At 42.0% G+C, this 15,000-nt stretch overlaps 1 protein-coding gene across 1 annotated transcript in view; it reads left to right on the forward strand.

Moving 5' to 3' along the window:
* Window positions 1–15,000, forward strand: part of LOC118376212 (zinc finger protein 385A-like) — a 219,607-nt gene that overhangs the window by 99,194 nt on the left and 105,413 nt on the right. Inside the window, exon 2 of the mRNA XM_052484934.1 lies at window positions 11,706–11,854. Coding sequence (XP_052340894.1) covers window positions 11,706–11,854 — 149 coding nt within the window. The remainder of the gene's footprint in view (window positions 1–11,705; window positions 11,855–15,000) is intronic.

A 15,000-nucleotide genomic window follows, 5' to 3' on the forward strand; every position in this document is an offset into this window, starting at 1 on the left:
TATGGGCTAGGCTACATGAGGTGTGATACTAACCTTATTAAAACATATAGGCCTATGGGCTAGACTACATGAGGTGTGATACTACATGAGGTGTGATACTAGGTGTGATTATTAAAACATATAGGCCTATGGGCTAGACTACATGAGGTGTGATACTAACCTTATTAAAACATATAGGCCTATGGGCTAGACTACATGAGGTGTGATACTAACCTTATTAAAACATATAGGCCTGTGGGCTAGACTACATGAGGTGTGATACTAACCTTATTAAAACATATAGGCCTATGGGCTAGACTACATGAGGTGTGATACTAACCTTATTAAAACATATAGGCCTATGGGCTAGACTACATGAGGTGTGATACTAACCTTATTAAAACATATAGGCCTATGGGCTAGGCTACATGAGGTGTGATACTAACCTTATTAAAACATATAGGCCTATGGGCTAGACTACATGAGGTGTGATACTAACCTTATTAAAACATATAGGCCTGTGGGCTAGGCTACATGAGGTGTGATACTAACCTTATTAAAACATATAGGCATATGGGCTAGACTACATGAGGTGTGTGACTATGATTTGAAAAAGTCCCCAAGAAAAAGGCATTGTTTCTTATGCTGGGCATCATTCACAAGTGATAGTATATAATTCCCAAGTGATAGGCTAATATTATCACACATCAGACTATTCTTGATATAATCTTGTCTTTACATGTACTAAATAATACATGTGTGACATTTGTTTTGATGTAGACTGGACCATTATCAACACATGGTTAGCAGATGTTAATGCGAGTGTAGCGAAATGCTTGTGCTTGTATCGAAACAGGGGCAGCGGGAAGAAATACATGTCATCTATATGCACTTAGATAGCAAATGGAGGAAGCTTTTCCCCATGGTTTAATGTAATTGCCAGCCAGGTAGGCTATACCCTTGTTGTAAAGAGAAGCAATGTTGTAAAGAGAAGCAATGAAGCAATGGAGAAATAAATATAGTAGGCCTAGCTTATAGAAAGCTAATGAAATCCTCTTCTTTTTATTAGTGGTCATCACTCTTTTTTCTCACGCAATTCCATAGCCTATAGAAATGTTGCACAGCATGAGCTCATGGGCTCTCATTAAGTTTTTGATATTCGATTCGATTTGCATTGATGTCAGAGTGATTAGTGGGACAATAGGGTACTGAGTACCAGGCAGTTAGCGAGTTTGGTAGGCTACTATTGACCAGCATCAGAGCTTGGAGAAGCCTAATTGCCATGAAATTTGTCTGCCTTCATGACTGGCAACATCCCTAGCATAGACACTATTCCCTCAACAAGCCCTCACAGTCTCACTTCAGAATTGGACGCTTGTCCATAAATGTAACATTTTGAAGGTTAAGTTTGGGCATTCATTCTGGCATTCATTACAAACAACTCTGTTGTTGTGCTCACTGAGAGACTCAGTGAAGAGGATGATTATGAGAGCACCAGCAGTGTCTACCACCAGAGAGAGACTGATTGTGTCTCTAACATCAGTCACTCATGGAGAAAACTGTCTGAATGTGAGTGCTTGAGTGATTTTTAGTGTGTGTGCGTGTGCACGCAGGTGTGTGTTTGTTGTGTTCTGTGTGTGTGTTAGAGAACAGCCACGCATGCCTAATGGGAGGCAATGAGGCAGGCCTCGTCAGCTCAGCCCTGGGGTTTACAGATGCACTGAGCACCCAGGTGGACACGGAGCAAAGAGCAGAGGCAAGCAGCAGCTGGGCTTTGGCTGAGACAGCACATTCCCAAAGTCTCAGTCCGTTTCAAATCAAATCAAATCAAATGTTATTTGTCACATACACATGGTTAGCAGATGTTAATGCAAGTGTAGCGAAATGCTTGTGCTTCTAGTTCCGACAATGCAGTAATAACCAACAAGTAATCTAACTAACAATTCCAAAACTACTGTCTTATACACAGTGTAAGGGGATAAAGAATATGTACATAAGGATATATGAATGAGTGATGGTACAGAGCAGCATAGGCAAGATACAGTAGATGGTATCGAGTACAGTATATACATATGAGATGAGTATGTAAACAAAGTGGCATAGTTAAAGTGGCTAGTGATACATGTATTACATAAGGATGCAGTCGATGATATAGAGTACAGTATATACGTATGCATATGAGATGAATAAGTGGATGTCATAAGGTGAATGCACCAATTTGTAAGTCACTCTGGATAAGAGCGTCTGCTAAATGACTTAAATGTAATGTAAATGTAATAATGTAGGGTAAGTAACATTATATAAGGTAGCATTGTTTAAAGTGGCTAGTGATATATTTACATCATTTCCCATCAATTCCCATTATTAAAGTGGCTGGAGTTGAGTCAGTGTCAGTGTCAGTGTGTTGGCAGCAGCCACTCAATGTTAGTGGTGGCTGTTTAACAGTCTGATGGCCTTGAGATAGAAGCTGTTTTTCAGTCTCTCGGTCCCAGCTTTGATGCACCTGTACTGACCTCGCCTTCTGGATGATAGCGGGGTGAACAGGCAGTGGCTCGGGTGGTTGATGTCCTTGATGATCTTTATGGCCTTCCTGTAACATCGGGTGGTGTAGGTGTCCTGGAGGGCAGGTAGTTTGCCCCCGGTGATGCGTTATGCAGACCTCACTACCCTCTGGAGAGCCTTACGGTTGTGGGCGGAGCAGTTGCCGTACCAGGCGGTGATACAGCCCGCCAGGATGCTCTCGATTGTGCATCTGTAGAAGTTTGTGAGTGCTTTTGGTGACAAGCCAAATTTCTTCAGCCTCTTGAAGTTGAAGAGGCGCTGCTGCGCCTTCTTCACGATGCTATCTGTGTGAGTGGACCAATTCAGTTTGTCTGTGATGTGTATGCCGAGGATCTTAAAACTTGCTACCCTCTCCACTACTGTTCCATCGATGTGGATAGGGGGGTGTTCCCTCTGCTGTTTCCTGAAGTCCACAATCATCTCCTTAGTTTTGTTGACGTTGAGTGTGAGGTTATTTTCCTGACACCACACTGTTGTGTCATCCGCAAACTTGATGATTGAGTTGGAGGCGTGCGTGGCCACGCAGTCGTGGGTGAACTGGGAGTACAGGAGAGGGCTCAGAACGCACCCTTGTGGGACCCCAGTGTTGAGGATCAGCGGGGAGGAGATGTTGTTGCCTCCCCTCACCACCTGGGGGCGGCCCGTCAGGAAGTCCAGTACCCAGTTGCACAGGGCGGGGTCGAGACCCAGGGTCTCGAGCTTGATGACGAGCTTGGAGGGTACTATGGTGTTGAATGCCGAGCTGTAGTCGATGAACAGCATTCTCACATAGGTATTCCTCTTGTCCAGATGGGTTAGGGCAGTGTGCAGTGTGGTTGAGATTGCATCGTCTGTGGACCTATTTGGGCGGTAAGCAAATTGGAGTGGGTCTAGGGTGTCAGGTAGGGTGGAGGTGATATGGTCCTTGACTAGTCTCTCAAAGCACTTCATGATGACGGAAGTGAGTGCTACGGGGCGGTAGTCGTTTAGCTCAGTTACCTTAGCTTTCTTGGGAACAGGAACAATGGTGGCCCTCTTGAAGCATGTGGGAACAGCAGACCGGTATAGGGATTGATTGAATATGTCCGTAAACACACCGGCCAGCTGGTCTGCGCATGCTCTGAGGGCGCGGCTGGGGATGCCGTCTGGGCATGCAGCCTTGCGAGGGTTAATAATAATAATAGGGTTAACACATTTAAATGTTAGGCTCGGCTGCAGTGAAGGAGAGACCGCATGTTTTCGTTGCAGGCCGTGTCAGTGGCACTGTATTGTCCTCAAAGCGGGCAAAAAAGTAATTTAGTCTGCCTGGGAGCAAGGCATCCTGGTCCGTGACTGGGCTGGATTTCTTCTTGTAGTCCGTGATTGACTGTAGACCCTGCCACATGCCTCTTGTGTCTCAGCCGTTGAATTGAGATTCTACTTTGTCTCTGTACTGACGTTTAGCTTGTTTGATAGCCTTGCGGAGGGAATAGCTGCACTGTTTGTATTCGGTCATGTTACCAGACACCTTGCCCTGATTAAAAGCAGTGGTTCGCGCTTTCAGTTTCACGCGAATGCTGCCATCAATCCACGGTTTCTGGTTAGGGAATGTTTTAATCGTTGCTATGGGAACGACATCTTCAACGCACGTTCTAATGAAATCGCACACCGAATCAGCGTATTCGTCAATATTGTTATCTGACGTGTACGAAACATATCCCAGTCCACGTGATGGAAGCAGTCTTGGAGTGTGGAGTCAGCTTGGTCGGACCAGCGTTGGACAGACCTCAGCGTGGGAGCCTCTTGTTTTAGTTTCTGTAGGCAGGGATCAACAAAATGGAGTCATGGTCAGCTTTTCCGAAAGGGGGGCGGGGCAGGGCCTTATATGCGTCGCGGAAGTTAGAGTAACAATGATCCAAGGTTTTTCCACCCCTGGTTGCGCAATCGATATGCTGATAAAATTTAGGGAGTCTTGTTTTCAGATTAGCCTTGTTAAAATCCCCAGCTACAATGAATGCAGCCTCCGGATAAATGGTTTCCAGTTTGCAAAGAATTAAATAAAGATCGTTCAGAGCCATCGATGTGTCTGCTTGGGGGGGGATATATATACGGCTGTGATTATAATCGAAGAGAATTCTCTTGGTAGATAATGCGGTCTACATTTGATTGTGAGGAATTCTAAATCAGGTGAACAGAAGGATTTGAGTTCCTCTATGTTTGTATGAGCCCCAACTCTCTCCCACTTTTACACTAATCTCTCGCTCTCTCTTTCTTTCTCTTTGGCACTTTCTTTCACTTAATTACATTCAATTTAAAGGCTTTACTGGCATGGGAAACATATGTTTACATTGCCAAAGCATGTCAAATAGATAAACAAACAAAAGTGAAATAAAAAATTAAAAACTTAACAGTAAACATTACATTACACTCTTGAGAGCCAGGTCTGCCTCTATCAGTAGCAAGGCTATGCTCAGTCTGTACAGAGTCAAATCTTTCCTTAAGTTTGGGTCAGTCACAGTGGTCAGGTATTCTGCCACTGTATACTCACTGTTTTGGGCAAAATGGTATTCTAGTTCTGTTTTTTTGTTCATTCTTTCCAATGTGTCAAGTAATCATTTAGTTTTGTCATGATTTGGTTGGGTCTAATTGTGTTACTGTCCTGGGGCTCTGTTTGTGTTTGTGAACAGAGCCCCAGGACCAGCTTGCTTAAGGGACTCTTCTCCAGGGTCATCTCTCTGTAGGTGATGGCTTTGTTATGGAAGGTTTGGGAATCGCTTCCTTTTAGGTGGGTGTAGAATTTAACAGCTCTTTTCTGTATTTTGATGACTAGCTTGTATCGGCCTATTACTGCTCTGCATGCATTATTTGGTGTTTTACACTGAGGATATTTTTGCAGAATTCTGCATGTAGATTCTCAATTTGGTGTTTTTCCTATTTTGTGAATTCTTGGTTGGTGAGCAGACCCCAGACCTCACAACCATAAAGGGCAATGGGCTCTTTAAATAACTGATTCAAGTATTTTTAGCCAGATCCTAATTGGTAGGTCGAATTTGATGTTCCTTTAGATGGAAACGAAAGCCCTTCTTGCCTTGTCACTCAGATCATTCACAGCTTTGTGGAAGTTACCTGTGGCTCTGAAGTATATATCGTTTTTTGTGTGCTCTAGGGCAAGTGTCTAGATGGAATTTGTATTTGTGGTCCTGGCAACACCATTATTTTGGTCTTACTAAGATGTTCCACTTCTGTTCAAAAGTTTGGGGTCACTTAGAAATGTCCTTGTTTTTGAATGAAAATAAAATGTTTTGTCCATTAAAGTAACACCAAATTGATCGGAAATACAGTGTTGTCACGTTCGTCATAACGATGAGACCAAGGCGCAGCGTGATAAGAATACATTCGTCTTTATTTACAGGAAGACCACTTATACAAACTAACAAAATAACAACCTGACCGTGACACTATAAACACGAGTGCTGACATACAACTTCACATAGACAATAATCCATAAAACCAAAATGGAAAATGACAACCTAAATAGGATCCCTAATCAGAGACAACGATAAACAGCTGTCTCTGATTGGGAACCAATTCAGGCCACCATAGACCTATATATACCTAGACATAATAAAACCCCATAGATATACAAAACCCCTAGACGGGACAAAAACACCTAGACAATACAAAAACTAAACCACCCTTGTCACACCCTGACCTAAACAAAATATTAAAGAAAACAAAGTAACTAAGGTCAGGGTGTGACAAGTGTAGACGTTAATGTTGTAAATGACTATTGTAACTGGATATTATTTTAATGGAATATCTACATAGGCGTAGAGGCCCATTATCAGCAACCCTCATTCCTGTGTTCCAATGGCACGTTGTGTTAGCTAATCCAAGTTTATCATTTTAAAATGCTAATTGATCATTAGAAAACCCTTTTGCAATTATGTTAGCACAGCTGAAACCTGTTGTTCTGATTAAAGAACCAATAAAACTGGCCTTCTTTGGACTAGTTGAGTATCTGGAGCATCAGAATTTGTGGGTTTGATTACAGGCTCAAAATTGCCAGAAACAAAAAATGTTCTTCTGAAACTCGTCAGTCTATTCTTGTTCTGAGAAATAAAGGCTATTCCATGCGGGGAATTGCCAAGAAACTGTATATCTCGCACAACGCTGTGTCCTACGCCCTTCACTGAACAGAGGAAACTTGCAACTAACTAACCAGCGCAAACTAACCAGAATAGAAAGAGGAGTGGGAGGCCCCGGTGCACAACTGAGCATGAGGACAAGTACATTAGAGTATCTAGTTTGCGAAACAGATGCCTCACAAGTCCTCAACTGGCAGCTTCTTTAAATAGTACCCGCAAAACACCAGTCTCAACGTCAAAGGTGAAGTGGCGACTCTGGGATGCTGGTTATCAGAAAAAAGAAAAAAGAATTGTGCCATCTGGTTTGCTTAATACAAGTGATTTTAAATGATTTATACTTTTACTTTTTTTTTGATACTTAAGTATATTTAAAACCAAATACTTTTAGACTTTTACTCAAGTAGTGTTTTACTGAGTGACTTTCACTTTTACTTGAGTCATTTTCTATTAAGGTATCTTTACATCTACTCAAATATTACAATTGGGTACTTTTTCCATCACTGGTAATCGCTGCCTAAGGTGCTTCAAAAAAGTACTGAGTATAAGGTCTGAATACTTATGTAAATGTTCTATTTTTATTAGGATAATGTTTCTTAAAAACCTGTTCTTGCTTTGTCATTATGGGGTAGTGTGTGTAGATTGATGAGGAGAAAAAACTATTTAGAAGAAAGCTGTAATGTATCAAAATGGGGGAAAAGTAACGGAGTCTGAATGCTTTTCGAAGACACTGTAAGGATAATGTTAAAAAGTTTAAGTATAGCGAATTGAAATTTGTGGTCTGTATATTTTATCATTTCATTTAGGATAACATAAACACCACAGTCCTTTTTGGGTTGCAAGGTTTGTATTCTGTCCTGTAGTTCATTCAAGGTAATTGGAGAATCCAGTGGGATCTGGAAGTCTTTAAAAGTTGATTCTAATATTCTAATATTTGTATTTGATCAAGTATATGTTTTTGCTGTTTGTTCTTTGTTATACAGCCCCAAAAATTGGAGAAGTGGTTGATCACTGTTCTGGTTAGATAACTTTTTTGGTAGGTTTCCACACTACTTTCCTTCCATCTATAGCATTTCTCAATATTACTCAGTTCCTTTGGCTTTGATGCCTCATGATTGAGTATTGCTCTGTTCAAGTAGACTGTGATTTTGCTGTGATCTAATAGGGGTGTCAGACTGTGAACGCTCTGAGAGACTCTGGGTTGAGGTCAGTGATAAAGTAGTATACAGTACTACCCCAATCCACAAAAGTTGAGAGAAATTTGACCACAATAACTACCGTGGGATATGCGTCAACAGCAACCTTGGGAAAATCCTCTGCATTATCATTAACAGCAGACTTGTACATTTCCCCAATGAAAACAACGTACCTAGCAAATGTCAAATTGGTATTTTACCATATTATCGCATGACAGACCACGTATTCACCCTGCACACCCTAATTGACAAACAAACAAACAAAAAAAAAGGCAAAGTCTTCTCATGCTTTGTTGTCTTAAAAAACAAACTTTGACTCAATTTGGCATACAAATTGCTATACAAATTGATGGAAAGTGGTGTTGGGGGAAAACATACAACGTTATAAAATCCATGTACACAAACAAAAATACACACATTTCTACCCACAGGGCCGTGGGGTGAGACAGGGATGCAGGTTAAGCCCCACCCTCTTCAACATATATATCAACGAATTGACGAGGGCACTAGAACAGTCTGCAGCACCCGGCCTCATCCTACTAGAATCTGAAGTCAAATGTCTACTGTTTGCTGATGATCTGGTGCTTCTGTCCCCAACCAAGGGGGACAGCAGCACCTAGATATTCTGCACAGATTCTGCCAGACCTGGGCCCTGACAGTAAATCTCAGTGAGACCAATAGTAATGTTGTTCCAAAAAAGGTCCAGTCGCCAGGACCACAAATACAAAGTTAATCTAGACACCATTGCCAAAACGACATATACCTAAACATATACCTAAACATCTGAGCCACAGGTAACGTCCACAAAGCTGTGAACGATCTGAGAGACTAGGCAAGGGCATTCTATGCCATCTAAAGGAACATAAAATTTGACATACCAATTAGGATCTGGCTAAAATTACTTGAACCATTTATAGAACTCATTGCCATTTATGATTGTGAGGTCTGGGGACCGCTCACCAACCAAGAACTCATGCAGAATTCTGCAAAAAATTCCTCTGTGTACAATGCAGAACACCAATTAATGCACGCAGAGCAGAATTAGGCCGATACCCGCTAATTATCAAAATCCAGAAAAGAGACGTTAAATTCTATAACCAACTAAAAGGAAGCGATAACAAAGCCATCACCTACAGAGAGATGAACCTGGAGAAGACTCCCCTAAGCAAGCTGGTCCTGGGGCTCTGTTCACAAACACAAACAGACCCCACAGAGCCCCAGGACAGCAAGACAATTAGACCCAACCAAATCATGAGAAAACAAAAAGATAATTTCTTGAAACATCGGAAATAATTAACCAAAAAAACAGAGTAAACTAGAATACTATTTGGCCAGAAACTAGAGAGTACACATTGGCAGAATACCTGACCAGTGTGACTGACCCAAACTTAAGAAAAGCTTTGACTATGTACAGACTCAGTGAGCATAGCCTTGCTATTGAGAAAGGCCGCCGTAGGCAGACCTAACTCTCAAGAGAAGACAGGCTATGTGCACACTCCCCACAAAATGAGATGGAAACTGAGCTGCACTTCTTAACCTGCCCAATGTATGACCATATTAGAGATACATATTTCCCTCAGATTCCACAGCTCCACAAAGAATTTGAAAACAAACCAGTTTTTCATAAACTCCCAAATCTAATGGGTGATGTTACGAGTGTGTATCAGAGGCGAAGTCAAGTGCAGGAGAGCAGAGTGTATATAAAACGGTATTCTTTTGTGAAGAATCAACAACAAGTGGGACACAATCATGAAGTGGAACGACATTTATTGGATATTTCAAACTTTTTTAATCAAAAACTGAAAAATTGGGCGTGCAAAATTATTCAGCCCCCTTAAGTTAATACTTTGTAGCGCCACCTTTTGCTGCGATTACAGCTGTAAGTCACTTGGGGTATGTCTCTATCAGTTTTGCACATCGAGAAACTGAAATTTTCCCCCATTCCTCCTTGCAAAACAGCTCGAGCTCAGTAAGGTTGGATGGAGAGCATTTGTGAACAGCAGTTTTCAGTTCTTTCCACAGATTCTCGATTGGATTCAGGTCTGGACTTTGACTTGGCCATTCTAACACCTGGATATGTTTATTTTTGAACCATTCCATTGTAGATTTTGCTTTATGTTTTGGATCATTGTCTTGTTGGAAGACAAATCTCCGTCCCAGTCTCAGGTGTTTTGCAGACTCCATCAGGTTTTCTTCCAGAATGGTCCTGTATTTGGCTCCATCCATCTTCCCATCAATTTTAACCATCTTCCCTGTCCCTGCTGAAGAAAAGCAGGCCCAAACCATGATGCTGCCACCACCATGTTTGACAGTGGGGATGGTGAGTTCAGGGTGATGCGCTGTGTTGCTTTTACGCCAAACATAACTTTTTGCATTGTTGCCAAAAAGTTCAATTTTGGTTTCATCTGACCACCTTCATCTGATCACCTTCTTCCACATGTTTGGTGTGTCTCCCAGGTGGCTTGTGACAAACTTTAAACAACACTTTTTTATGGATATCTTTAAGAAATGCCTTTCTTCTTGCCACTCTTCCATAAAGGCCAGATTTGTGCAATATACGACTGATTGTTGTCCTATGGACAGAGTCTCCCACCTCAGCTGTAGATCTCTGCAGTTCATCCAGAGTGATCATGGGCCTCTTGGCCTCTTGGCTCCTTGTATGAGCTGAAAGTTTAGAGGGACGGCCAGGTCTTGGTAGATTTGCAGTGGTCTGATACTCCTTCCATTTCAATATTATCGCTTGCACAGTGCTCCTTGGGATGTTTAAAGCGTGGGAAATCTTTTTGTATCCAAATCCGGCTTTAAACTTCTTCACAACAGTATCTCGGACCTGCCTGGTGTGTTCCTTGTTCTTCATGATGCTCTCTGTGCTTTTAACGGACATCTGAGACTATCACAGTGCAGGTGAATTTATACGGAGACTTGATTACACACAGGTGGATTGTATTTATCATCATTAGTCATTTAGGTCAACATTGGATCATTCAGAGATCCTCACTGAACTTCTGGAGAGAGTTTGCTGCACTGAAAGTAAAGGGGCTGAATAATTTTGTACGCCCAATTTTTAAGTTTTTGATTTGTTAAAAAAGTTTGAAATATCCAATAAATGTCGTTCCACTTCATGATTGTGTCCCACTTGTTGTTGATTCTTCACAAAAAAATACAGTTTTATATCTTTATGTTTGAAGCCTGAAATGTGGCAAAAGGTCGCAAAGTTCAAGGGGGCCGAATACTTTCGCAAGGCACTGTATACATAATATGACATTTGAAATGTCTTTATTCTTTTGGAAATTCTGCGAGTGTATTATTTACTGTTCATTTTTATTGTTTATTTCACTTTTGTATATTATCTACTTCACTTGCTTTGTCAATCTTAACATATGTTTCTATGCCAATGAAGCCCATTGAATTGAATTGAACTGAGAGGCAGAGAAAGAGAGAGAGATAGGCAGAGAAGGGGGTAGACAGAATAAGAGAGAGAGAGAGAGAGAGTGGCAGAGAGAGAGAGATAAGACCAATGATGTAGACAGAAGATGTTTCATAACCACTGCCTGACACTGGCAGCCCCTTCAAATGAAACACTATGCTGGCTTCGTTTCTCTCCCCACTTTTTCCACTGGAAAGGTTTTAAGAGGACAGTCCCTAATGTGACATGTGACTGTTATTCACAAATGTGTGCCTGTGTGTTGCAACCTTATTATATGATAGTGAGTTATTATAGCCCACTATTTTCTTTGCTGCAGTTGATGGAGATTCTCGCCATGTTTGGGAGAATGGATCCCAGGACACTTTCAAGGACATACAAGAGCCTACTGCCTGTACTATTCAGTGTGTGTATTTTAACCATTTCCCTCCCTCTCTGTAGGAGGTATAAACCGTGCGGGGGCAATGCCTGCGTTCCTGCGGACCCCCACTATGATCCAGCCACACCTGGATATGAAGCCCTTCCTCCAGTTCCCCATGGACACAGCTCCACCACAACACAGCATGGGCCTGTTTCACAACTTCAACACTGTGAGTACTGTATTCAACATCGCGAGTACACACACACACACACACACACACACACACACACACACACACACACACACACACACACACACACACACACACACACACACACACACACACACACACACACACACACACACACACACACACACACACACACACCTGCAGGGACTTGCTTCAATTCAGCCACAAGATTAGGCGATTAGGCCTGGCTCACAGTCGGAGTTCCAATTCATTCCAAATTGTTTTCTCCCAATTTCGTGGGAACCAATTGTTTAGTAGATACTATCTTGTCTCATCGCTACAACTCCCGTATGGGCTCGGGAGAGACGATGGTTGAAAGTCATGCGTCCTCCGATACACAACCCAACCAAGCCGTACTGCTTCTTAACACCGCACCAATGTGTTCGAGGAAACACCGTGCACCTGGCAACCTTGGTTAGCGCGCACTGCACCCGGCCCCCCACAAGAGTCGCTGGTGCGCGATGAGACAAGGATATCCCTACCGGCCAAACCCTCCCTAACCCCGACGCTAGGCCAATTGTGCGTCGCCCCACGGACCTACCGGTCGCGGCCAGTTACGACAGAGCCTGGGCGCGAACCCGGAGTCTCTGGTGGCACAGCTGGCGCTGCAGTACAGCGCCCTTAACCACTGCGCCACCCGGGAGGCCCATGGGGGCATTGTCATGATGAAACAGGAATGGGCCTTCCCCAAACTTTTGCCACAAAGTTGGAATTACAGAATCGTCTAGAATGTCTTTGTATGCTGTAGCGTTGAGATATCCCTTCACTGGAACTTAGGAGCCTGAACCATGAAAAGCCCCAGACCATTATTCTGCATCCACCAAACTTTACAGTTGGCACTATGCATGATGGGTGCAGGTAGCATTCTCCTGGCATCCACCTAACACAGATTCATCCGCAGGACTACCAGATGGTGAAGCGTGATTCATCGCGCCAGAGAACGCGTTTCGATTGCTCCAGAATCAAATGGCAGTGAGCTTTCCACCACTCCAGCCTACACTTGGCATTGCGCATGGTGATCTTAGGCTTATTTGCCTAGTTAAATAAGGTAAAATAAAAAAATAAAAAATAAACATAGTGTAGTGTTGGGACATAGCATAGCAACAAAGTATAGTGTAGGGACATAGAAAAGCAACATAGAATGGTGTTAGCACTTAGCAACATAGTATAGTGTTGGTATATAGCATAGCAACAAAGTATAGTGTTAGCACATAGCATAGCAACATAGTATAGTGTTGGGACATAGAATAGCAATATAGTATAGTGCTGGGACATAGCATAGCAACATAGTATAGTGTTGGGATATAGAATAGCAACATAATATAGTGTTGGGACGTAGCATAGCAACATAGTATGGTGTTGGGACGTAGCATAGCAACATAGTATAGTGTTACCACTTAGCAACATAGTGTAGTGTTGGGACGTAGCATAGCAACATAGTATAGTGTTACCACTTAGTGTAGTGTTGGGACGTAGCATAGCAACATAGTATAGTGTTAGCACTTAGCAACATAGTATAGTGTAGGGATATAGAATAGCAACATAGTATAGTGTTGGGACGTAGCATAGCAACATAGTATAATGTTACCACTTAGCAACATAGTATAGTGTTGGGACGTAACATAGCAACATAGTATAGTGTTAGCACTTAGTAACATAGTATAGTGTTGGGACGTAACATAGCAACATAGTATAGTGTTAGCACTTAGTAACATAGTATAGTGTTGGGATATAGAAAAACAACATAATATAGTATTGTGACATAGCATATCAACATAGTATAGTGTTGGGATATAGTTTAGCAACATAGTATTAGTGTTGGAACATAGCAACATAGTATAGTGTTGGTATATAGCATTGCAACATAGTATAGTGTTGGTGGACATAGCATAGCAACATAGCATAGTGTTGCGACATAGCATAGCAACATAGTATAGTGTTGCGACATAGCATAGCAACATAGTATAGTTTGGAACATCATAGTATAGGCCTGGTCATAGTATCAGTGTTGGAACATAGCAACATAGTATAGTGTTGGTCAGGACTGTGATAGCAACATAACACCCTGCAACATAGTATAGTGTTCCCAGTACATCCTGTTTAGCACATAGTATTAGTGGATATCTATATAGTATAAAAACAACATAATATAGTATTGTGACATAGCATATCAACATAGTATAGTGTTGGGATATAGTTTAGCAACATAGTATTAGTGTTGGAACATAGCAACATAGTATAGTGTTGGTATATAGCATTGCAACATAGTATAGTGTTGGTGGACATAGCATAGCAACATAGCATAGTGTTGCGACATAGCATAGCAACATAGTATAGTGTTGCGACATAGCATAGCAACATAGATATTTACATCTCACAGGCCTGGTCAGTTCAGTTTGGCTCCATGCGGCTCAGGACTGTGAAACACCCTGCTAACTATCCGTTCCCAGTACTCCTGTTTAGCACGGTGGATATCTATATTTTTCCAGTGGGATCTATTGACGCCCGCATCGTGTTGGTTGGCACTCAGAGTCAGGTAGTTTTAACTGCTGCTGACCAGTAGATGGTGATGTTGCAGAGGCTTGGAGAGGACAACTTAACCTTACCAACTACATATTAGGGACCATTAAGAAACGGACTACTCTACTGTGTGCACCTAAAGACAATTGAGTGCTGAGTGACAGACAGTGACAGTGAGGATTGGCTCGGACAGGTAATAAACAGGTATTTGATTTGGAACCGGAGTCTGTGGGGTCTAGAATGTTGGCTAGAAGTTGTTGAACTATTTTGGTTTTGCATTGTGTCTATGGCAGTGCAATACATGTGTTGTTGCTTCTGCCATAGAGGCTTCTAGTTGCATATGAAAGGGTCCGTCTTGGCCTGTACATACATATAGCCCATTATAGCACAACAGTACATATAGCCCATTATAGCACAACAGTACATATAGCCCATTATAGCACAACAGTACATATAGCCCATTATAGCACAACAGTACATATAGCCCATTATAGCACAACAGTACATATAGCCCATTATAGCACAACAGTACATATAGCCCATTATAGCACAACAGTACATATAGCCCATTATAGCACAACAGTACATATAGCCCATTATAGCAC

The sequence above is a fragment of the Oncorhynchus keta genome, chromosome 28, assembly GCF_023373465.1.
Source record: "Oncorhynchus keta strain PuntledgeMale-10-30-2019 chromosome 28, Oket_V2, whole genome shotgun sequence".
In the NCBI taxonomy this organism is placed as follows: Eukaryota; Metazoa; Chordata; class Actinopteri; order Salmoniformes; family Salmonidae; genus Oncorhynchus; species Oncorhynchus keta.